The sequence below is a fragment of the Cebus imitator genome, unplaced genomic scaffold, assembly GCF_001604975.1.
Source record: "Cebus imitator isolate Cc_AM_T3 unplaced genomic scaffold, Cebus_imitator-1.0 Scaffold555, whole genome shotgun sequence".
Classification (NCBI taxonomy): domain Eukaryota; kingdom Metazoa; phylum Chordata; class Mammalia; order Primates; family Cebidae; genus Cebus; species Cebus imitator.
In genome coordinates, this window is record NW_016107870.1 from 683,075 (window position 1) to 705,509 (window position 22,435).

The 22,435-nt window shown below is 59.9% G+C and overlaps 4 protein-coding genes across 8 annotated transcripts in view; 3 read left to right on the forward strand and 1 right to left on the reverse strand.

Moving 5' to 3' along the window:
- ZGPAT (zinc finger CCCH-type and G-patch domain containing) overlaps nt 1–8,464 on the forward strand; it is a 25,637-nt gene extending 17,173 nt beyond the window's left edge. For all 3 annotated transcript variants that reach the window (XM_017515678.1, XM_037733927.1, XM_017515677.2), the window contains exons 3-7: nt 5,939–6,072; nt 6,309–6,464; nt 7,283–7,402; nt 7,495–7,900; nt 8,102–8,464. In XM_017515678.1, the coding sequence (XP_017371167.1) occupies nt 5,939–6,072; nt 6,309–6,464; nt 7,283–7,402; nt 7,495–7,900; nt 8,102–8,240 (955 nt within the window). In that variant the 3' untranslated portion in view covers nt 8,241–8,464. The remainder of the gene's footprint in view (nt 1–5,938; nt 6,073–6,308; nt 6,465–7,282; nt 7,403–7,494; nt 7,901–8,101) is intronic.
- Nucleotides 8,465–8,596: 132 nt separating this feature from the next.
- LIME1 (Lck interacting transmembrane adaptor 1) lies at nt 8,597–11,499 on the forward strand. Its single transcript, XM_017515683.2, has 6 exons — nt 8,597–9,021; nt 9,950–10,064; nt 10,237–10,318; nt 10,389–10,476; nt 10,599–10,915; nt 11,010–11,499. The coding sequence occupies exons 1-6, from the start codon at nt 8,937–8,939 to the stop codon at nt 11,364–11,366; spliced, it is 1,044 nt and encodes a 347-aa protein (XP_017371172.1). The 5' UTR covers nt 8,597–8,936; the 3' UTR covers nt 11,367–11,499.
- Nucleotides 11,500–12,079: 580 nt separating this feature from the next.
- On the forward strand, nt 12,080–16,043 carry SLC2A4RG (SLC2A4 regulator). Of its 2 annotated transcripts, none has more exons than XM_017515676.2 (8): nt 12,080–12,345; nt 12,676–12,827; nt 13,647–13,756; nt 14,451–14,638; nt 14,716–14,816; nt 14,923–15,205; nt 15,288–15,379; nt 15,462–16,043. In XM_017515676.2, exons 1-8 carry the CDS (start codon nt 12,214–12,216, stop codon nt 15,571–15,573), a joined length of 1,170 nt encoding a protein of 389 aa, XP_017371165.1. In that variant the 5' UTR covers nt 12,080–12,213; the 3' UTR covers nt 15,574–16,043. The 2 variants fall into 2 exon arrangements, with proteins under 2 accessions (XP_017371165.1, XP_017371164.1); XM_017515675.2 differs by having other exon boundaries at nt 12,126–12,345; nt 14,920–15,205.
- Nucleotides 16,044–18,681: 2,638 nt separating this feature from the next.
- ZBTB46 (zinc finger and BTB domain containing 46) overlaps nt 18,682–22,435 on the reverse strand; it is a 98,420-nt gene continuing 94,666 nt past the window's right edge. For both annotated transcript variants that reach the window (XM_017515672.2, XM_037733913.1), the window contains exon 5: nt 18,682–20,060. In XM_017515672.2, the coding sequence (XP_017371161.1) occupies nt 19,689–20,060 (372 nt within the window). In that variant the 3' untranslated portion in view covers nt 18,682–19,688. The remainder of the gene's footprint in view (nt 20,061–22,435) is intronic.

Sequence of the window (22,435 nt, forward strand, 5' to 3'; positions counted from 1 at the left end):
TTTAGATTTTCTGTTTCTTCTTGAGTCAGTTTATTTCAATTTACTTTTTTCTTTGAGACAGGGTCTCACTCTGTCACCCAGGCTGGAGTGCAGTGGCACAATCTTGGCTCACTACAACCTCCACCTTCCGGGTTCAAGCAGTTCTGCCTCAGCCTCCTGAGCAGCTGGGATTACAGGCGTGTGCCACCACACCTGGCTAGTTTTTGTATTTTTAGTAGAGACAGGGTTTCTCCACGTTGGCCAGGTTACCTCAAACTGCTGACCTCAGGTGAGCCACCCGCCTCGGCCTCCCGAAGCGCTGGGATTACAGGCGTGAGCCACCACGCCCGGCCTGTCTTTTCTTCTCGGTCAGTTTTGCTAAAGATTTGTCAGTTTCGTTGATCTGTTTTGTTGCTGGTCACTATTGTTTTCCTATTCTGTTTCATTTATTTCCATTTTAACCTTTGTTTCCTTTTTTTCTGCTGGTTCTTGGTTTAATTTGCTCTTTTTTTCCCCCTAATTCTTCAAGGTTATATAGTTAAGTTATTGATTTGAGATGTTTCTTTCTTTTTTTTTTTTTTGACGGAGTCTCCCTCTGTCACCCAGGCTGGAGTGCAGTGGCATGGTCTTGGCTGACTGTAGCCTCCGCCTCCCAGATCCAGGCGATTCTTCTGCCTCAGCCTCCTGAGTAGATATTTCCCAGCCAAGTTGGTTCTTTGCTAATGTAAGCATTCACAGCTGCAAACTTCTCTCTAAACAAGGCTTTCACTGCATTCCCTAAGATTGTTTTTTGTTGTTGTTTGAGACATAGTCTCACTCTGTTGCCCAGATTGGAGAGCAGTGGCATGATCATAACTCACTGCAGTCTCGAACTCCTGGACTCAATCAGTCTCTTGCCTTAGGTTCCCAAGTAGCTGGGACCACAGATGTATAACATTGCACCCAGCTAATTCCTTTAATGAGTTTTGCAGAGGCCGGGCACTGTGGCTCACACCTGCAATCCCAGCACATTGGGAGGCCAAGACAGGCAGATCACCTGAGGTCAGTAGTTCGAGTCCAGCCTGGCCAACGTGGTGAAACCCCATCTCTACTAAAAATACAGGCGTTAGCTGGGCATGGTAGCTCACACCTGTAATCCCAGCTACTCAGGAGGTTGAGGCATGAGAATCATTTGAACTCAGGAGGTGGAGGTTGCCGTGAGCCAAGATCGTGCCACTGCACTCCAGCCTGAGCAACAGAGTGGGACTCCGTCTCAAGAAAAAAAAAAAGAACAAAAGGATTCCCTATTTCCTGATTCATTGTCATCATCTTTTCATTTAATTATTTGAACATACTTATGGTAGCTGCTTTCAAGTCTTTGCTAAACTTAGCGTCTGGGCTTACTCAGAGTCAGATTCTATCAACTGCTTTCCTTTCCCTAAATATGGATCATGCTTTCCTGTTTACCTGTACTCTACCTGTTTGCTACTTATAATTTTTTTTGAAAACTGGATATTTCAGGCTGGGCAAGGTGGCTCACACCTGTAATCCTAGCACTTTGGGAGGCCAAGGTGGGTGGATCACCTGAGGTCAAGAGTTAAAGACCAGTCTGGCCACCATGGTGAAACCCCATCTTTTTTTTTTTTTTTTTTTTTTTTTTTTGAGACGGAGTTTCACTCATGTTACCCAGGCTGGAGTGCAATGGCGCGATCTCGGCTCACCGCAACCTCCGCCTCCTGGGTTCAGGCAATTCTCCTGCCTCAGCCTCCTGAGTAGCTGGGATTACAGGCACGCGCCACCATGCCCAGCTAATTTTTTGTACTTTTAGTAGAGACGGGGTTTCACCGTGTTGACCAGGATGGTCTCGATCTCTTGACCTCGTGATCCACCCGCCTCGGCCTCCCAAAGTGCTGGGATTACAGGCTTGAGCCACCACGCCCGGCCAAATTCTGTTTTTTTAACCTGGCTTCTTAGCAGTTGCTTCTGTGTTTGGAGCAGGAGGGTGTGTTCAAACACTCCTAACCCGAAAGGCTCCCCACCACACACTGTGGCTTCCAGCACATTCTGAGTTCAGTCAGCCCCTCTCTCTTTGCTTTCACTTTCCCCTGGCGTCTGTTGGAGCTCCCAACACCTGCAGCCACTTCCCCAAGAGCCAGGCCCTTGGGAGAGCTGAGCCCTCCTGTGGCTCTCTCATTTTCAGAGTCTTCCTGTGAAGTATCTGGCTGGCCCAGTGTGCACTCCAGCTGGGATCAGAACCTCAGATGATCAGGGCTGTCAGTTTTCTTTGTAAGTTTTTATCAGGTCACCACTTTTAACTACAAGGCCCTGGGTTTTACCCTCTGTCCCACATCCACCTCTGCTGCTGCTGGGTTTTGCAGCCGGCCCTGACCTGGTAAAATTCTCAGGTTTGCTGACCCAGGAGTGAGAGCCAGTGGGAGCCCCAGGTGTAAAGGCTGCAGGCTTCCCACTGTTCTGACCCAAGGCCAAACAGTTTCCAGAAGAATCTCTTCTCTGGGAGTTCTCAGATTTGGTCAGTTTCCAGAACTCTGAAAAGTTCTGAATCAGTGAGTTTTTATACTTTTGTCTAGTTTTAGATTTGTTTTGTTTGTTTGTTTTTGGAGACAGTCTCACTTCATCACCCAGGCTGAAGCGCAGTGGCGTGATCTCAGCTCACGGCACCTCTGTCTCCTGGGTTCAAGCGATTCTTCTGCCTCGGCCTCCCGAATAGCTAGAATTGGCGTGCGCCACCACCACGCTCAGCTCATTTTTTTATTTTTGGTAGAGGCAGGGTTTTACCATGTTGGCCAGGCTGATCTCAAACTTCTGACCTCAGGGTGCTGACCTCAGCCTCCTAAGTGCTGGGATTATAGGCGTGAACCACCTCGCCCAGCCTAGATTTCATTTTCCGTGGGGAGGATTCAGTGACCTCTCTACTTGGGTGTTAGTTTCAGACGTTGTTTCTTTTCAGGGGTAAGTCTTGCTCTGGAATGTATTTCTGTGAATGCTGTGAGGTAGGTGTTGAGTTGGGATCTTTAATGTATGAAAACCCAGTTTTTAATTTTCTCTTATGAAACCTGGGGTCCTTTTCCCCACCCCATCTGTGACGCTTCCTCTCCCACGTGAGGCTTTGTGTGTGAGTGGTGGCTCTTCCTGGGGGCTCTCCTTTGCTCCACTGATCCATTTGCCCGTTCTGTTGCTTTTCAGTTAACTATGGATATGCCACCATCTCAGTTACTCTCCATGGTGAGAAATTTAAGTTATTTGCAAGTTTTTCATATATGGTTTACATCCTTGGTTACATTCTTAAAAATCATGTCACTGAGGCAGAAGGATTACATGAGCCCAGGAGTTCAAGAGCAGCCTGGCCAACATGGCAAGATCCTGCCTCTACAAAAAAATTTAAAATTAGCTGGCGCAGTGGCACACTTCTGTGGTCTCAGGTAATTGAGAGGCTGAGGCAGGAGGATTGCTTGCGCCCAGGAGGCCAAGGTTGCAGTGAGCTATGATCCCACCACTGCACTTCAGCCTGGGCAAAAGAGTAAGACTCCACTGCGAAAAATAAAATAATAAATAAATAAATAAACAAGCACTTTCTGGGTTACAGAGTTTACAAATTTGAAGGCTTTTAATATTGCCAAATATCCTAGGAGAGGTTTGATTAATTGATGCTGTGGGTGTGCTGAAGGGGGTGCATTTAATCGAATTCACTCTGGGTTTAACCCCTACCTTTTGAACATGTTCTCTTGCTCCTTTTTAGCCAGTCTCTGATGTAGTGCATTTGAGGCACAGTCCTGTAGCCCCCGGTGCCCCCGGGTCATTGGCAGGGCCTGTGTACCTAAGAACAGTAGGCATGAGGAGGAGCTGCCTGGAATCCTGGCCTGGGGAGGCGTGTGAGGCCACCTTTGTGTCCCCATGAGACATGACTGAAATGCCTGTCCCACCTCACTCTGCTCACCTGCCAGTTCCCACTGGGAAGACAGCGCTGGCTCTGTGTCGGGGCTGAAGACCTGTCCTCGTTTGCCCTCTTTTTTTTTTTTTTTTTTGAGACAGAGTCTCACTCAGTTGTCCAGGCTGGAGTGCACAATCCCTGGCACAATCCCTGCTCACTGCAACCTCTGCCTCTCAGGTTCAAGTGAGGAGCTGGGACTGCAGGTGCACACCACCATGCCCAGCCAATTTTTGTATTTTTAGTAGAGACAGAGTTTCACCATGTTGGCCAGGCTGGTCTCAAACTCCTGACCTCGTGATCACCTGGCTTGGCCTCCCAAAGTGCCGGGATTACAGGTGTGAGTCCCCATGCCCAGCGCTCAGTTGCTCTTGTGGGGTTAGAACAACTTCCTTTTTGAAATGCTGGCACGGTAGTAGTGGATGGCGGCTTTTCATGTCTTTATTTGGCAGTTAAAGGTTGCAGTCCTGTCTGTCCCCACGCTTCCTCTTCATTCTCTCTCTCTCTGTCTTGGTTTTGGTTTTAATTTCACTGGTTCACTGATACCTAAAAGTCAAGGCGCCACTATTTTATAACTAGGTTCTGCTAGTGTCAGGGAAGACTCAGTCAGATGAGTACGTGCACACCCTCGACACATCTGCCTTGAACTGGTGGCGTGGCCGGCTTCCTGTGTAGTGGTGAGGCCACGGGAGCTGCTGTCACAGGTTGCTGCCACATTGTGGCTCCAGCAGGAGGCGAGGGGACACGGGGCATGTTCTCATGGAGCAGCCAAGTCCATCCCAAGAGAGAGAATGCCAGTGGCTGTGTGTGTGAGTGCATGTATCTGTGTAAAGGGTACACACAAGCTAGCCCTTGGGATGCGTGGGTTCCACATCCATCGATTCAACCAATCGAGTCAAAAATAGTTGGGGGAACAGAAGGATGGCTGGGTCTACACACAACATGTGTAGGCTTTTTTTCCCTTGACATTCCTTAATACAGTGTAGCAACTATTTACATGGCATTGACATGTCTAGGGATGATTTAAAGTATATGGGAAGATGTGCGTAGGTTGTGTGCAAATACTGTGTCATTTTATATAGGGGACTTGAGCATCTTTGGAGTTTGGTGTCCACAGGGGGTCCCCATGGATACCAACAGACTACTGTGTATGTCTATGCAAGTGTGAGAGTGCATATGTGCATATGCATGTGTATGTGCATGTGTGTGAGTGCATGCGTGTGTACATGGGTGTATGTGTGAGGGTGCATGTGTATATGCGTGTATGACTGCATGTGTGTGTATATGTGCGTGTGTCCCCATGAGTGTGTGTATATGCATGTGTGTATATATGTGCATATCTCGTGTGTGTGTGTATATGTGTGAGTGCATGTGTATGCGTGAGGGCCCCTGTGTATGTGTGTTTACACGAGTGTGTATACACATGTATATGCATGTGTGTAAATGTGTATATATGCACAGGTGTCTGTATATGCATGAGTATATGTATATATATGCATGTGTATGAGTGTGTATATGCATGTGTGTATATGCATGTGTGTATATGTGAGTGTGTATGTGCATGAGTGTATATAAATCTGAGTATGTTCATGTGAGTGTGCATATGTTTGAGTGTGCATATATATGTCTATATATGCATGTGTGTATGTGAGTGTACGTTTATGTCTGTGTACATGTGTGTATCTATATGGATGTGTGTATGAGTGTGTACATATATGCATGTGTGTATATATATGCATGTGTGTATATGTCTGAGTGTGTATATATATGCATGAGTGTGTGTATATGTCTGAGTGTGTGTATATATGCATGAGTGTGTGTGTATATGTCTGAGTGTATATGTCTGAATGTGTACATATATGCATGTGTGTATATATATGCATGAGTGTTTGTATGTCTGTGAGAGTGTACGTATGTGTGTGTGTGTGTGTGGCTCCCTTAGGACAGTGCCCAGGGAGACGGGTTAGTGCTCCTGCGTCTGTTTGCCTCTGGTGGCCTGTGTCTGAGCCCTGCCCCCTACGGCTCTCTCTGCAGGTTCTCCCATGGGCAGGTGGTCTCTGTCGATGAGCTGCGCCCTTTCCAGGACCCAGACCTGAGCTCCCTGCAGGCCGGCTCTGCGTGTCTGGCCAAGCACCAGGATGGCCTCTGGCACGCAGCACGCATCACCGGTGAGGCTGGCCGTGGAGGCCTCCCAGGAACACCCTCCCATGCTTCACGTGTTACTACTGGGTGGCTACTTCCTGCCGCCTTTGTGTTGAGTGTCAGGACTCCGGCTCTGTGCCCGCAGTGAGCACATCTGCCCTCAGCCTCTGCCCTGCCTTGTTCCCAATGTCCCGCATGGCTCCTGAGCAGTGGCACCTGCTGTCGTCAGGGATGCTGACCTGCAGTTTGTCTCTGCCCGCAGATGTGGACAGCGGCTACTACACAGTCAAGTTTGACTCGCTGCTGCTGAGGGAGGCCGTGGTTGAGGGGGACAGTGTCCTTCCCCCGCTGCGCACAGAAGCCACAGAGTCCTCCGACTCAGACAGCGATGGCACGGGCGACTGCAGCTATGCCAGAGGTATGGCCCAGGAGGCAGGAAGGTGGGCTCACCAACCACTGACCAAAACCACTGCAGAGTGTGGACTGCAGCGAGGCCGCTGTGCTCAGCACAGGTGCCAGCTGTGCCTGGGGAGGCGGTGTGGTGTCGGCGTGCAGGAGCGTGAGTGAAGGCTGGGGTGGAGCCACGGTGGCCTCTGACGTGAAGGAGTGCGGGTGCAGCAGCCACAGCCTCACTGATGGGAGGCCGTGGCTGTGGGAGGAGGGGCCTAGAGTTGCCAAGGAAGTCACAGAAATGACCAACTGCTGGGGCCTGGAGTGCAAGAGGGACAGCTTCTTTGAATGGCTTCTCAGACTTGGGACCTGGGTACCTGGTGGATCCTAGCAGACAGAGGTTGTGTCCAGGCAGCTAGGGTGGAAGTTTCCGGACTGGGAACTGGTGGGCAGTGTCCAGCTCTCCAGAGTGGTCAGTTAGACAGGGAGGTGTACCCAGGGATCGGTGATGTGAGTTGGTGACTTCTGAAGCCCCATGTCCCCAGTGAAGGAGGAGTGGACCAAGGACTCTGAGGGCAGGTAGGAGCTCACGGCCCCGTGAAAGTGGAGAAGGGCAGGGGCGGGAGAGGGCTGTGGAGGAAGGGCCACGGTGCACCAGGCCGTGGGGACTGCCACGAGCTCTGCCTGGTGTCACATGCCCACAGCAGGCCTCGGTGACAGAGTGCAGAGCCCAAGAGGTGGGGTGCTGGGGCTCTGCTCAGGAGCTGAGCTCATGGCCAGAGCCCCGGTCAGGATGCACAGTCCCCTGGCCTGGCCGAGCCACTGCCCTCTGTCCGTCTTTTGCAGTGGTGGGGTCGGACCCTGTGGACTCCGGGACCTGCAGCTCTGCTTTTGCTGGCTGGGAGGTGCACACGCGAGGCATAGGCTCCAGACTCCTCGCCAAGATGGGCTATGAGTTTGGCAAGGGTGAGTGCCTGCTGTCCTGGAGAGGTGGGGGGCGGCTGCAGCACAGCCGGGTTGCCACGGCACACAGCATTGCCATCCCTGGGCCTCCTCAGGTTTGGGCCGACACGCCGAAGGCCGGGTGGAGCCCATCCATGCTGTAGTGCTGCCTCGAGGGAAGTCGCTGGACCAGTGTGCGGAGATCCTGCAGAAGCGGACCAGGGTTGGCAAGGCTGGCACCAACAAGCCCCCCAGGTGCCGTGGAAGAGGGGCCAGGCCTGGGGGCCGCCTACCCCCACGGAACGTGTTTGATTTCCTCAATGAAAAGCTGCAAGGCCAGGCTCCTGGGGCCCTGGAGGCTGGGGCGGCCCCTGTGGGGAAAAGGAGCAAGGACATGTACCATGCCAGCAAGAGCACCAAGCGGGCCCTGAGCCTGCGGCTCTTCCAGACCGAGGAGAAGATCGAGCGAACCCAGCGGGACATCAGGAGCATCCAGGAGGCCCTCGCCCGCAACGCTGGCCGGTATGTGTGGGGCCCGGCTCGGGGCAGAGGGCAGCCCAGGGTGGCCATGCCTCCAGGACACGTGCAGGAGGTCACCTGACCCAGGCGTGATGGGCAGAGCCCAGGAGGGGTCTGGATGTTGGAGGACGGGTGGTGGGCATGGCAGCCTCGGATTGGCGGCAGTGGCCCAGGAGCCACGCTGACTGGTGGGCCCCTCTCCAGGCATAGCGTGGCGTCAGCCCAGCTGCAAGAGAAGCTGGCGGGAGCCCAGCGGCAGCTGGGGCAGCTCCGGGCGCAGGAAGCGGGCCTGCAGCAGGAGCAGAGGAAGGCAGAAACCCACAAGAGGATGACTGAGTTCTAGAGACCCCGCACGCACTACGGGGAAGGTGGACCCAGCATGGGCTGCCCTCCCCACTGGAAAACTCATGTTGCCCAAGGAGGGCTGGCCTGCTGGCCTGGGGCATGCAGACACTGCTGAGTGGAGACGGGGCTGCGGGGCCCCATCTGGACAATTACCTGCCCGTCTGCCAGTGTCTTGGGCATTTCCTTGGCAAGGACATTAAAGTGTTTTCCATCCCAGTGTCATTCAGTGGAGATCAGCTGGCTGCAGGGCCTCTGGAAAGAGAAGGCTCTGTGCAGGGCTGTGGGGAGAGGCCGGCGGGGCTGCAGGGGCCTAGGAGGCCCGCGCTCTCCCTTCTCTGACCAAGGCGGATCAGAGGCCAGGTTGCCTGCCAGACACAGATGGGTGGAGCCACCTGACACCCACAGATGGGTGGAGCTCAGTGCTGCTCCGATGGGCAGGGGCGGGAGGACTGTGGCCCACCACGTGGGGCTCTTGGTGAGGCAGGTGGACCTGGTCTGTGGGTTCTGTGCCAGCTCTGCTCACCTCTCCACGTGTGGAGGGGATGTGAGTTAGGCTCTCAACAGTGCAGGCTAGAGGCATGCACGTTTCCTCTAGGCCTCGGGCGGGGTGCAGCAGGTGGGTGAGGCTGCGGTGGTGGCTGCGGCCCAGGGTGGGAGGCTGCAAGGGGAGGCGCTCGGAGACGCGCAGGAAGTGATGAGGTGGGGTGTTTGGCTGAGGGCTGCACAAAGACCTTCCTGGCCTTCCCCGGCAGAGCTGAGGACCCCTGGCCGCGGGCTTGGTAAGTGCCTGGGCAGGTCCCCAAGTGCCCTCCTGGGGTGCCGCTGGAGTCTGGTGGGGCTAGCCCCTGCTGGGGCAGTCAGTCCTTGGGATGTGGCTGTGGCTGGGTCAGTCGGCCAGGCTGAAGCCCACTGCCTGGGTCTGGGCAGACTGGCCCCAAACTGCAGAGACCACCCTCACCCCCCAGAGGCTCTGCCAAGCCCCAGGAAAGGCACAGATCCTTTGGCAGAGACAGTGGCAGATGAGAAGAGCCATAAAGAAGCGGGGTGGGGGCACTCGGCAACCCCAGTAGCTGCTGCCGCGGCCTTCAGTCCCTCTGGAGAGGAGTGCAGGTGCGGCAGCACAGCCTCACTGATGGGAGGCCGTGGCTGTGGGAGGAGGGGCCTAGAGTTGCCAAGGAAGTCACAGAAATGACCAACTGCTGGGGCCTGGAATGCAAGAGGGACAGCTTCTTTGAATGGCTTCTCAGACTTGATCCAGCAGGGTCCCTCCTGCTGACCAGTCTCCAGCCCCTCCGGGTTCTGGGCTCCATGGCGAGTGGCCTGGAGGAGGCGCTACCTGACCCAGGAGGCCGCGTCGGGACAGGGCTGGCTGCAGGTGGAGTCTGGCCTGTGGCGCACACCCAGGGCCTCCCCCAATGCTGGGGTTTGGGCTACGTGACCGCAGCTGCCCTGCACCTCCTCACAGCCATGCTGGGTGTTAGCAGGGTCACCCGCAGGGTCACCGCGGGGCCAAGCAGAGCAGCCCTTACTCACCTCACCAGGATCCCCAACCAGAAGGGAGGGTGGGCATCTCTGGGAGGCAGGGCCTGCCAGGCCCTGGGGCTTCCTGTGCTGAGTCAGAGCTTGAGCAGGAGGCGCAGATGTGAGGCTGCCGGCTGGCACAGGTCCCCTCGGCCAGCCCCCAGTGCCCCTTTCTTCTGCCCCCAGGGCCCTGGCTTCACGGGATGGGGTTGCAAGTGTCCTGGGCCCCTCCTGCCCTCTGGGTTCTAGGGTGCTGCGCCCTGCTCCTCTGGCTGTGGGCGCTGTGCACAGCCTGCCGCAGGTATGTCCATCAGCCCGGTTCTGTCTGGGCCTTGCTGCGGCTGCCATTCGCTGCCCAGCGCGGGAAGGGGCTGGAGGCAGGTTCCACACCCAACTGTGCACACGCCCGCGCACCGGGCCTTGGACCCGAGGCTGATAACCCTGCTCCCCCGCCTCCCACATCTACCCCCAAGGCCAGAGGACGCTCTAGCCCCCAGGAAGCGGGCGCGGAGGCAGCGGGCGAAGCTGCAGGGCAGTGAGATGCCAGCGGAAGCGGTGAGTGCCAGGCTGTCCCGGGGACCCGGGTGAAGCCCGCAGGGGACCGACCAGCCTTCCTTGCCCCCAGTCCCTGCTGAGACGGACCCACCTCTGCTCCCTCAGCAAGTCGGACACCAGATTGCACGAGCTGCACCGGGGCCCGCTCAGCTGCAGGGGTGAGCGCGGGGCGTGGGCGGGCGGGTGGCCGGGCAGGGCTTGCTGTGAGCGCCCCAAACTCTGCGCCAGACCCACTCCTGCTGCCTGCCGCGAGTGAACTCTGCCTTGACCCCACCCCCAGCCCTGCGGCCTGCCAGCGTGGATCTCCTGCGCCCACACTGGCTGGAGGTGTCCAGGGACATCAGCGGATCGCAGGGAGCCCCCTCTGCCTTCCCACACCGGGAGCGGCCCCGGGCTCTGCCGGCAGCTGCAGTCAGCGCAGGGTGCGTTGAACCCGAGGCTACCTATTCCAACGTGGGGCTGGCGGCCCTTCCTGGGGTCAGCCTGGCGGCCAGCCCTATGGTGGCTGAGTATGCCCGCGTCCAGAAACGCAAGGGGACCCATCGCAGTCCGCAGGAGCCACAGCAGGGGAAGGCCGAGGTGACCCCCGCCGCTCAGGTAAGGTGGGCCGGGTGGGGCCCGGTGGGTGGGGCCGGCAGGACCTCAGCAGATTGGATGGTGCTGACTCCTCGCGTCGGCCTCCTCTCTCCAGGTGGACGTCCTGTACTCCAGGGTCTGCAAGCCTAAAAGGAGGGAGCCAGGACCCACCACAGACCCGCTAGACCCAAAGGGCCAGGGAGCGATTCTGGCCGTGGCCAGCGACCCGGCCTACCAGAGCCCCCCGCCCAGGGCCGCGGACGTGGACAGCGGCCCCCTGGAAAACGTGTATGAGAGCATCCGGGAGCCGGGGGACCCCGCCGGCAGCGGCGGCACGTGTGGGGCTCGGACGCCCCCAGCTTCCAGCTGCCCCAGCCTAGGGAGCGGCTGGAGACCCCTCCCTGCCCTGAACGCTCCAGGACACGTGCTCCTTCCTCCGAATGAGGCCGGGCCGCGCCCCGCCCGCAGCTGACAGCGCAAGTCCCAGGTCCCCCGGCTGCCGGCCCGTGCGGTCCGTGCCGTCCTGGCCGCTCCGACAGCCGCGGCCTCCCCGGGCTCCAGAGAAGGCCCGCGTCTAAATAAATCGCCATTGCAGGATGAACGCGGCCAGCCTCGCAGCCGGCTCCAATTGAAAGCTGCGCGCGTCGGGGCGGGGGGAGGGGCTCGTCTGGAAGTGGGGGGGCGGTCCCCTCCGGCCTTGGGGGAGCCCGGGCCTCGCTGAGGCTGTGCTCCTGCCGCCCAGACCCCCGGTCAGCGCGGGGACGCGGTCTGATCGCCCCTGGGGGCGTGCAGCCGGCATGGAGGCCGCCCGAGCGGGACTCGGACCCCGCGCTGCCCCGGAGGCTCCGCCGCCCGCCGGGTGTTACGTAAGGGGCGGTGGGGGGGGCGGTCGGCGTTAAACAGTAACCTGCTCCCGGGAAGCCCGCCAGGCCGTCGCGGCCCCTTCCCCGGCTCCGGCAGCTCCGCGAGCGCGCCCGTGGGGCACCGGCCCTGCCCGGCGGGGCGCGCGGGGTGGGCGGCGGCGGGCGGGGCCTCCCTCCCAGGCCAGCGCGGGAGCGACCCGGCGGGGGGCGGGCCCGGGGCGGGGCCTCGAGCGCGGGCCAGCGGGAGCACGGGCGGCTGGGCCCGCCCGCCTCGGTGTGGACGCCGCGCGGCCAATGCGCGCGGGGACGGGGCGGGGCGGGGAGCCTGCGGGCGGCGCGGCGCGGGCGGCGGCCGGATCCAGGGCGGGGGTCGGCGGCCCGGCCAGCCCGGCCCGGCCCGGGGCCGCGTCCTGAGCGTCAGCCTCGCCGCTGCAGCCTCGGCGCCCGGCCGGCCCCATGGAGGCCGAGCGCCCCCCGCCCCGCGCCGCCGGCCGTGACCCTGGTGCGCTGCGGGCCGAGGCGCCGTGGCTGCGCGCAGAGAGCCCGGGTGCGCGCGCCTCCCCCGTGACGGTGCCCACGCCGCCGCAGGTACCGGGCGCCGGTGGGCGGGGGCGCCGGCCAAGTTCTTCTCGCCGCAAAGATGGCGCCAGTGCCGCCCAAACTTTGGGCCCCCGGGGGCGGGGCGGGGGAGCGGTGGCCGCGTCGGTCCGCGCGTGTCTGTGGGTCTCGCGCGGCTGTGCCGGGCCGCCGGGGAGCTCTTCCCGCCGTGCCGGGCTGGGGGCGGGGCCGGGGGCGGGGCCGTGCGGGCCACACCGGCCGCAGCCGGTTTTCGAGGCGGGTGCAAGCGGATCTGCGGCGGAGGTTGGGGAACCCCCCCACCCGCGGCCGCCACCTCCGCTGAGCCTGCCCCACCCGTAGGGCGCTTCCGTGGGCGGCGGCCTCGCGGGCTTGGAGTTCGCGCGGCCGCGGGAATCGGAGCTGCGGGCCTCGGAGCTGGGGGCCCCCGGGCCGTGGGCGGGTGCGGCGGGGCCCCGGACTCCGTCAGCGCACATCCCGGTGCCGGCGCAGAGGTGAGCGGGGAGCGCGTGCCCCAGGCCTCGGGTGCGCAGGGCGGCGGGCTGGGGGCGGAGACGCCTTCCGTCCCTTCCCTCGGGAGGCCCCGCGGAGGCCGGGTCAGGGCCCAGGTGTCTGGTCACCACCCGCCCCAAGCCCTGCAGCCCAGAGTGGGGCAGAAATGATCGGGACGTGGGGTCCCTGTGCCTCCCTCCACCGCCGCTCCTCGGGGCTAGAGCGCGGAACTGGGAGGGGGTGGCTGCGCGGTCGCCGTGGGGCGACTGTCCAGGAATCCCTGGGGCTCCTGACCGCTGCCTCCCAACCCCTGCCAGGCCGGACACCTCGGTCTGGCTGCCAGGGCAGGGGCGGGCTCTGGCCTGGCTCGCTGGGGCCTGGGGAGCTGCCCGCGCTTCCAGCCCGGTCTCCCCCGGCTGCTGCCGGCTGCTGGCCACTCCCACCTCCCCGGCCTGGCTCGAGGCCCACAGCCGCTGTTGCGCAACCCTGGTTAATGTGTGACGGGGGAGGCCTGGGCCTGGCCCGCTCCTCCACCCGGGCTTCGGACCCGTGCCCTGCACTAGGGTCTGAAGGAACTACAGTGGAGCCAGGCCCTCGCTGTGGCAAACTCTGGCTTCGGGAGACCCTGGCCCGGCTCCTGGCGGCTCCCGGTGGCTTTCAGCTCTGTGCAACCTGAGCCGGGGGAGGAGCCAGGCCTCATGCCCAGGGCTGGGAGTGGGGAGCCTGGTGTGCACGCCTGCCCAGGCCTGCACGTGGACCGGCCAGGGTAGGGGCCCGGAGCTCTGGCTGGGTCACCCGCACCCCGCCCCCATCTTCTCCAGAGCCACCCCAGGAAAAGCCCGGCTGGACGAGGTCATGGCTGCCGCTGCCCTTACAAGCCTGTCCACCAGTCCACTCCTTCTGGGGGCCCCGGTTGTAGCCTTCAGCCCAGGTGAGACTCAGATGTCTGCATTCAGAGGTGTGTGGGGGGGAGACAGGGCTCAGGACCTACAGCCACCCAGCCTCTGTGGGGCAAGGAGAGCCCTCAAACTGCGGATGCCGTTCCCAGATGTGCTTTGGAGACCCCTTTCTTTTTTTTTTTTTTTTTTTTTTTTTGAGACGGAGTTTCGCTCTTGTTACCCAGGCTGGAGTGCAATGGCGCGATCTCGGCTCACCGCAACCTCCACCTCCCGGGTTCAGGCAATTCTCCTGCCTCAGCCTCTTGAGTAGCTGGGATTACAGGCACGCACCACCATGCCCAGCTAATATTTTGTATTTTTAGTAGAGACGGGGTTTCACCATGTTGACCAGGATGGTCTCGATCTCTTGACCTTGTGATCCACCCGCCTCGGCCTCCCAAAGTGCTGGGATTGCAGGCTTGAGCCACCGCGCCCGGTGGAGCCCCCTTTCTAAAATGGACTCCCGCACTCTCAGCGCCCGACTGGACTCCCTGACCTGCCCACCTCCATGTGGCTGGCCACCCACGGCTGCCCACACTTTCCTGTGCTGAGAGGGCTTCTCCCCAAGCCCCGGGGCTAGGTCCTCCTCCGAGGCACTCTGACCACCTGGGAGTAGGTGAACGGGGGCAGCTCGGGGTTAGGGACTCCCTGGACTTATCCAAAGTTCTGGGGGACGTGTCTCCACAGAGCCTGGCTTGGAGCCCTGGAAGGAGGCCCTGGGGCGGCCCCCAGGCAGCTACAGCAGCAGCAGCAACAGTGGGGACTGGGGCTGGGACCTGGCCAGTGATCAGTCCTCTCCGTCCACCCCGTCACCACCACTGCTCCCCGAGGCAGCCCACTTTCTGTTTGGGGAGCCCACCCTGAGGAAAAGGAAGGTGAGCCTGGGGGCAGCCCCTGGGGGGGTGGGCATCGCAGTGGTGGCTTCGCCTGACCCCAGCCGGTGTCTCTGCAGAGTCCGGCCCAGGTCATGTTCCAGTGTCTGTGGAAGAGCTGCGGGAAGGTGCTGAGCACAGCCTCCGCGATGCAGAGACACATCCGCCTGGTGCACCTGGGGTGCGGCGGGGCCTGGGTGCGGCCGGGCCTGCGGGCTGGCTGGGGGTGTGAGGAGGCCCGGTCGGGCCACACCCCCTTCAGCTCCCACCGGCTGTGTCCCCTGCAGGAGGCAGGCAGAGCCTGAGCAGAGTGACGGTGAGGAGGATTTCTACTACACAGAGCTGGATGTTGGCGTGGACACGCTGACCGACGGGCTGTCCAGCCTGACTCCAGTGTCCCCCACGGCCTCCATGCCACCCACCTTCTCCCGCCTGGAGCTGCCAGAGCTGCTGGAGGCTCCTGTCCTGCCCCGTCCGCTGCAGCCACCTGCCCGGCCCCCACTCCTGTCCCCTGTCCTCAGCACCGCCGTTGCTAACCCCCAGTCCTGCCACAGCGACCGTGTCTACCAGGTGGGTGAGGCCACAGGTGGCCGAGGGGGCGGGTCTCAGGGCCCTCAGAGGGGAGTGAACACCTGGCTGTGTCTCCCCACAGGGCGGCCTGACTCCTGCCCACCTGGAGCCGCCGCCCACGGAGCTCGGAGCCTGCTCACTGGCCCTGTCCTCCAGGATTGCAGTCAGCCTGAGGTGCGTGTGGGCTGAGGGGCTTCAGCAGGCACCGGGTGGGGAGGGTCCCGGTCTCACAGCCTCCATGTCCTGTGCCCCTCAGGAAGCCCCGCGGTGATGCCAAGAAGTGCCGGAAGGTGTATGGCATGGAGCGCAGAGACCTGTGGTGCACGGCCTGCCGCTGGAAGAAGGCCTGCCAGCGCTTCCTGGACTGAGAACAGAAGCTGCCACCTTCTCCCCCCACCCCCAGGCCTGGGGCTGAAACTGCCCGTGGAGAGCCCCAGGGCCTGGGCTTCACCAGCTGCAGGGTCTGCTTTGAATGGGGGAAGGAGGTTGGTGACCCTGAACCCCCTGAGGTCGGGAGGGGTCCCACCACTCAAAGTGCCTCTGAAGAAACCAGCTTTTGCACTAAAGCCAAACCACACCGCTGTACCCTTAGCCCCAGGGGCCCTGGGGCAGCCACCCTCCCTCCCTGCCTGTCGGCCCGTAGTTTTATCAAGGGTGTTCTGGGCCCCGCTGTGGGGGCCAGTCCCAATGCACTTTGAGGGTGTCGGGGAGAGCACTCCCCACTCGCACTTAACTCGATGGCTCTAGGGCCCTGGGGCTGATGTTTTTAAAGCTCAGGTGTCTCACGTCTGGGCTGTACCAGGCAAAGAGAAATTAAAAATTTGAGGTTTTTCCAGAAGCTTTGTCTGCCTCTTGGGAGGAAGGCCATGGGGCTGGGACCCTGTGTGGGCAAGTTGGTAGAGGCTGGCAGCCAGCCACAGAGGGCCGGGGTCACCCCTCAGCCGCCCCCACACCATGCCCCAGGCGAGGCGGGAGGAGGGATGCCGTCTGAAACACACAGGAGGCCTCTGCTTGGAGCAGCAATTTCCCAGTTTATTGAAAGTGATCGCTTTGCAAGAATGTCTAAGCTAATCCCGTCACAGAAAGGAAACGCACAGGCAGGCCGGGGGCGTGCCTAGGCAGACAAGAAACTTGGAGGCTCACCGAAGAGAAGGTCACATTAACCTGTCCTCAGCCGCAGAGAAGCAGGCACAGAGCCGAGATTTCCCACCGACCGATCACGAAAACCTCTTCCCCCCAATATTAGACACATCTCCTATACAAACACAGGTTTATAGTAAGTAATATAAAGTCAATATAATGTAGATTATCCCCAGAAAAAATCAACAATCTTCAAACACTGCCCTTTTTTTGTGTTTTGTTTTCGTTGACAGGTTGAAAGCATGTTGAAAAAATAAATATTTAAGAAAAGCACACACAGCACCCTCACTACAAGTAGTTCTAACAGTGCTGCATACAAAACACAACAGAAGATCTAAAAAATAAACACCACCATTAAGTATGGCTTTCTTAAGAGTTGCACATGTCACAGAATGAGCCTAAATAAGATTTTTTATAATATTGCAAAAAGTTCCAGTTTTTGCATTCTCTCAGTTTTCTAAAGAGGAAGATGTGCAAAGTTGGAAGCGGTAAGCTGCGTCTTCTGAGTTGGGTCCCTACGGAGCCCCGGCAGGGTCCTGTTCCCCAAAGCCCAGAGAGCCCCAACGTACAACCTGTTCAGGATCCCGAGCTTGATAGAAAAGTCGTGGCGTCCCTGCCCCCTCCCCGCCCCCAAATAACACCCCCCACCAATGGACTGTAGCTTCCACTTTGGTGTTGCAAACACCAAAATACAAACAGACACAAAAAAAAAATACAAAATGTGAAATGTAATCTACACATTTTTTCCTCTTCATAAAAAAATATTTATTAGTTTGAACATCGATTTAAAAAAAAAAATCAGTCACGTAAAAAAAAAAACCCTTCATTACATACACACGTCTTTTCCCTCCGCGCCTCCTGAGAGATGGATGTGTTTGCCTGGGGCCTGGAGCGCCCACGCGCCAGTCGGCGCACTAGGAACAAGAGCTCTGCCATGCAGCCGACACGGGGGTCAGTGGGACAGTGTTGGTTTTAGGGAAGAAAATGCCCCTGTGGCTCCGACAGGGAACCCCAAAGCGGTCAGCAAAGGTAGGCCACGTGGAGTGAGCGGGCCAGACGGAGCAGGACATCCTGAGTGTGGAGGGGGAGGCGGGCCCAGGTCCTGGGCAGGGTGGCCTGAGAGCAGGGACTGGTACAAAACCCAGAGACATCTGTTGGTAGCAAAGGTCTGGTTTCCAAACGTGTTTGATAAGAAAGTCTGTTTAGAAAAGGGTTTAAAAATGGGGAAAGGTACAAAGTTCTGAGACCTCTCAAAGAGGCCTGGGCAAGGCTGGCCTGGGGTGAGGGCAGAAGCTGGAGCTCCCCTGGGGGGCTCATGCCAGAGCCGCCCACCTCACTGGTAAGAGTGGGCAGGGCTCACTGCTGAGGGGCCGGCGCTTGCCCCGGCCCTGCCCCCACACTCAGCCTCCTTCTCCAGCTTCAGGGGTGACAGCCTCCCAGCCAGGGCACCCTGTCATTGGTAGAACTGGTGGCCGATGTTAAAAACAACAAAAGCCGTGACTCCTGCCAGGTACCTGGAGTCCTCCGAGCACCCCTCTCTCCACAGGACCCTCGCCAGCCCAGCCCGCTTGGAGCAGGGAAGCTGGTGCTCCTGACAATGTGGGTAAAAGCCACTGTGGTAAACAAGCTGGAAAAAGAGAAGATAAAAACTCTTTCCACGCAGGCCCGAAGCTCAGCACCCCCAGGTCTCCTCGCATGGGCAGGTAGTGCTGGAAGGAGACGGCCACCACGCCCACCTCTCATCCAAAGCCTGCGCCCGAGGAGCGGGTGAGAGATGGACTGTCCTAGTGGTGAGTGCCGTAGAGGCAGCCGGAACCGGAAGACAGGCTGCAGCCACCGTCCTGAAACTGTGAGTCTGGCCAGCAGCCTGCAGGACCCCCAAGCCAGGCAACACACCACGGCACACAGCACGGAACCTTTGCTTTGCGCTCAGGAAAAGAAAGAACACGTCAGCACTTTTGAAAACAAAGCAAAGGCCGGGTGCGGTGGCTCACGCCTGTAATCCCAGCACTTTGGGAGGACGAGGCGGGCGGATCATGAGGTCAGGAGATCAAGACCATCCTGGCCAACATGATGAAACCCCGTCTTTACTAAAAATACAAAAAAATTAGCTGGGTGCCGTGGTGCACGCCTGTAGTCCCAGCTGCTCAGGAGGCTGAGGCAGGAGAATCGCTTGAACCCAGGAGGCAGAGATTGCAGTGAGCTGAGATCACGTCACTGCACTACAGCCTGGGCAACAGTGCGAGACTCCGTCTCAAAAAAAAGAAAAGAAAAAAGAAAAGACAGCAAGAGGACTTGACCACAAGCTGAAGGAAAAGCAACCCTATATAGTCTTGTCGAGTGAGAAAAATCACGCCAAACCAAATAATGTTATGCAACTACCTGGACATGTCTCTGACTACTTAAGAATCTGGTGACCCACGTCGGGGGTGGGGTGGAAGCAGCACACGGCAGTTAGGAACACCGCCTCCGGTGTTAGCAGCAAAGGCAGGACCCTGGCTCCAGCCCGTCCAGGAGGGGTCAGCAGGACTGGCCGGGCTGGGCCATGGACGGAACAGGACGGGAAGAGCCCGGGGTGGACACAGCAGCCCAAGGCTCTCCAACGAAGTGCACGCAACTGAGCCGAGGCCCTCACAAAGGGAACCTGGTGTGACCTGAAGGCGGGGGCACCGGGCAGAGGGTCCCCTTGTGGAAGGAGCCCCCAGGGCTGTGTCCGCTGAAGATAGCACCTGGAGCCTTGGCCTCCAGCAGGGCTCTGCAGCCGTGTTGTGTGAAAAGCACCAAAGCCCAGAGGTAAGAGGGTGGCAGCGCTCTCTGTGCACCACACCTGGACTCTACAGGCTGCCACGGGCCACGGCTGCAGCCACAGGCAGTGACCTGGCTGCTGGGGGAGGGGAGGGCGGGCTCCAGCCAGGCTGACTGGGTGTCTGCAAAACTCTCACACCTGCTCAGGCTGAGGACTGCTGGTCCCAACGCATGACCCTGCCCAGTGCCCACTGGACCTGGCCACAGGGCCGTCACATGTCCAAGCTAAGCTGGCCATCACGGGGGCCACTCACACACCCGCACCACCTGCTGGAGACTTAGGACTACACTCTCTCTTCACTCAAACCCGCCCTGTGCCCACCCCCAGCTCACTTCACGTCTGGTCCCCGAGCGCCCCTCGCTGGGGTTGAACCTGCTTCTTAGCCCACAGGGCTGGTTTTGTGGGGGGTGGGTTCAGGGAGAATCGGAGGAAGGGCTGAGGGAGGGGCTGGCGTGGCCCCGGCCCTGCAGTGGAGACCCACCGAACACACACATGGTGGACAGAGCGATGCAGCCACCAACCCTGTGGGCGGCGGGCCTAGGAGAGCCAGGCGAAGTCCTTGTCGGGGCCCCCGGGGGGGCTGCGGGGCCGAGGCGAGTCCTCATCATCTTTGTCGTCTGCCAGCAGCGCGTCCTCGGGGGCCAGGCCCTCGTCATCCTCGCCCAGCTCCTCCACCTCCCCTCGTGGGTCGTCGGGGTCCTCCAGGTAGGGCCCGTCAGCTGGGAACAGCGCCTCTGGGGAGCCCTCGCCGCCCCCGCCGCCGTGGTCCAGCGGCCCGGCCATGCCTCGGCCAGCGCAGTCAGCACACACACCGTGGCGCCGGGAGCCGTGCCGGATGCCCACGCTGGCGGCAGACATGAACACTCGGCTGCACACCTTGCACACGTACTTCTTGTCCTTGCTGTGGACCTGTGGGGGCAGGGCAGGGGTGAGCAGGGCCCAGCGGGGGCGGGGCAGCTCCCGGGCCCTCAGGGCATCTGCATAGGAGGAGCTCCCGGTGGGGCACGGCCTGGGAGGCGTGCAGGGACGGGAGTGCTCAGACCCTGAGTCCCAGCGCTCGACAGAGCCGCACGGGCAGAGCTGTTGGTGGCACCAACACAGAAACAGCCTGTCCCCAGGGGATGCCAGCACGACGGCGGTGGGGCCCCTCCCCCACAGCCCAGCCCCTAGGTGGGCCAGTCTCTGAGTCCACACCCAGTGTCTAGGCTCCCCCATCAGAGGCCCCCCCGGTCAACACACTTGTCAGGACAGGCTAAGGGACAGGCTAAGGGGCCCGAGTTGGACTGGAGCTCACAGAGCAACCCCTGTGCCCCATCGTGGCTGTGTGCCCTGGACAGGGGCAGGCTGGGGTTAGGGCTGGCAGCTGAGCAGGTGGGCCTACGCCCCAGCCTGGCTGCGTGGACACCCTCTCAGTCCTGACCCTGACTCCAGGAATGTGAAAAGGAGGCAGCTCCCCCACTCTCAGGCTGTTTCAAGGTCAACTGAGACAGGCAAAAAGAGAGATGAGAATTACGGTCAGAGGAGGAGGGGTGGCTGTCAGGGAAGGCGGCTGTGCCGTGCCAGGCCCGGCAGGGAGAGGGGGCAGCCCCTGAAGAGGCCCATGTGGCCGGACGCGACGTGCTGGGCTCTCGGAGGGGTCTCAGCACCAGCCCGGAGGCCACAGGAAACCTCCACACACTGCTGGGGACCTGTGGCCCCCGGTGGGCTTCTGCTGAGGGTGGGCGGGGACGCCTGTGCTGTGCAGAACTGGACCCGAAAGAGACATGGACAAGGCTGGGGAGGGGCGGTTCAGGCACCCACTCGCGGGCACCTCGGCCAGGCCAACTCCAGGCGGCCTTGGAGGGGCTGGCCCTGAGGCCTCGGCACATCCCCGTCCCTGCCCTCCAAGGATGGAGGCAGCAGGACCCACAGAGGACCCCAACAGCAACCCCTGACTAAGCCCACACCAGGGGCTTCTTTGAGGTGGGCCAGCCTCCGGGACCAGCCTGGCTCTTCCCTCCATCCACAGGGCTGTCCCCCGCGGCCTTCGGCGCCTCTGAGGATGCATGGAGAACTGAGGCTAGGGCGTGCTGGTGAGTTAGGTTCTTCCTCAAGCCATTCCAAACCCTCCAGTTTTCTACCAAGAGCAAGTACGTACATAACCAATGTGTATTGTGGTGGAAGACGGTCCCTCTACACTTGGGAAGATCTCCTGACAGTACGTCCTGGGCCCGGGCCCTTATAAACCTGTCACTGGCCTCAGCCTCCTGAATCCACGGGCCCACAGGCCACTCAGCACGCCCCGTCCTCCCCTTCTAGACCTGCCTCCCTGAGGGCAGAGTTGCTTGTGACTTCCATAAAATCTGGAACCATAAAGACCTTACTTCTCAAATGTTTGCTGCCAGAGCAGCTGTGTGAGCTCTAAGCATGGCCTGGGATGGGGCCACACAGTGACATGAGACCTTCGGGGCAGCTGGTGGCCTTTGGGGCCAGGGCAGCGCCACCCAGCCCTCCACAGATGCCCAGACACGCTGATCCTGGACACAGAGCCTCAGACAACTTGGTGCTAGGACTGCTCCTTTGGGCTTTTTGTTTGTTTTGCTATATTTTAAACCAAGCGTTCCCAGAACAAAAATTCAAGACAAGCCACCGCAGAAACTTCCCAACAGGCTTCTCTGGTGCACACAGGCCCAGGCCCAGGAAGGGCAGGAGCCGGGCAAGAACACCCACCAAGGCCCCTCAAGGCCTCAGCTCCTGTGTGTGCAGGGGCCAGGGCCAGATGGCTGGGCACTCATCCACATGGGTAATGCCCTGGCAGGAAGCAAGAGGGGAGATGGGCACCTTGGCAGCCCACCCAGGGCCCTGGGCACTATGGCTGCAGGAGCACGGCTGGCCCACCCTCCAGATGGCCTTGCCAAGGCGGTGGGGTCCTACCCCAGCCACTGGAGCCGGGGGAGAGGACACGCAGGCCAGGGAAGGGCTGACAGCACATGTAAGTGCCATCGTGAAAGCGGAAGCTGGATCAGTTAGAGCTGCCGTCTCACACTGGGACTCCATGCTCTCAGGTCCAGGACCCCAGAGAAGGCCACATGCAGAACCTCTCCTTAGAAAAAGTCAAGCCCCCATATGCTTACTGTTTTTGTTCTTTGTTAGAGACAGGGTCTCACTCTGTTGTGCAGGCTGGAATGCAGTGGTGCAATCACACCTCACAGCACCCTCAACCTCAGTGGGCTCAGGTGATCCTCCTGCCTCAGCCTCCCAAGTAGCTGGGACCACAGGTGTGTGCCACAGTTGGCTTTTTTTTT

What these genes read in the sequence shown, in the direction of transcription:
- SLC2A4RG (XM_017515675.2), top strand. Translation starts at nt 12,214, where the DNA reads ATGGAGGCCGAGCGCCCCCCGCCCCGCGCCGCCGGCCGTGACCCTGGT. An exon ending in ACAGCGACCGTGTCTACCAG is followed by an intron (nt 15,206 to 15,287) that starts GTGGGTGAGGCC and finishes GTCTCCCCACAG; the next exon opens with GGCGGCCTGACTCCTGCCCA. An exon ending in AGGATTGCAGTCAGCCTGAG is followed by an intron (nt 15,380 to 15,461) that starts GTGCGTGTGGGC and finishes TGTGCCCCTCAG; the next exon opens with GAAGCCCCGCGGTGATGCCA.
- LIME1 (XM_017515683.2), top strand. Translation starts at nt 8,937, where the DNA reads ATGAGGTGGGGTGTTTGGCTGAGGGCTGCACAAAGACCTTCCTGGCCT. An exon ending in CTGTGCACAGCCTGCCGCAG is followed by an intron (nt 10,065 to 10,236) that starts GTATGTCCATCA and finishes TCTACCCCCAAG; the next exon opens with GCCAGAGGACGCTCTAGCCC. An exon ending in GGGCCCGCTCAGCTGCAGGG is followed by an intron (nt 10,477 to 10,598) that starts GTGAGCGCGGGG and finishes CCCCACCCCCAG; the next exon opens with CCCTGCGGCCTGCCAGCGTG.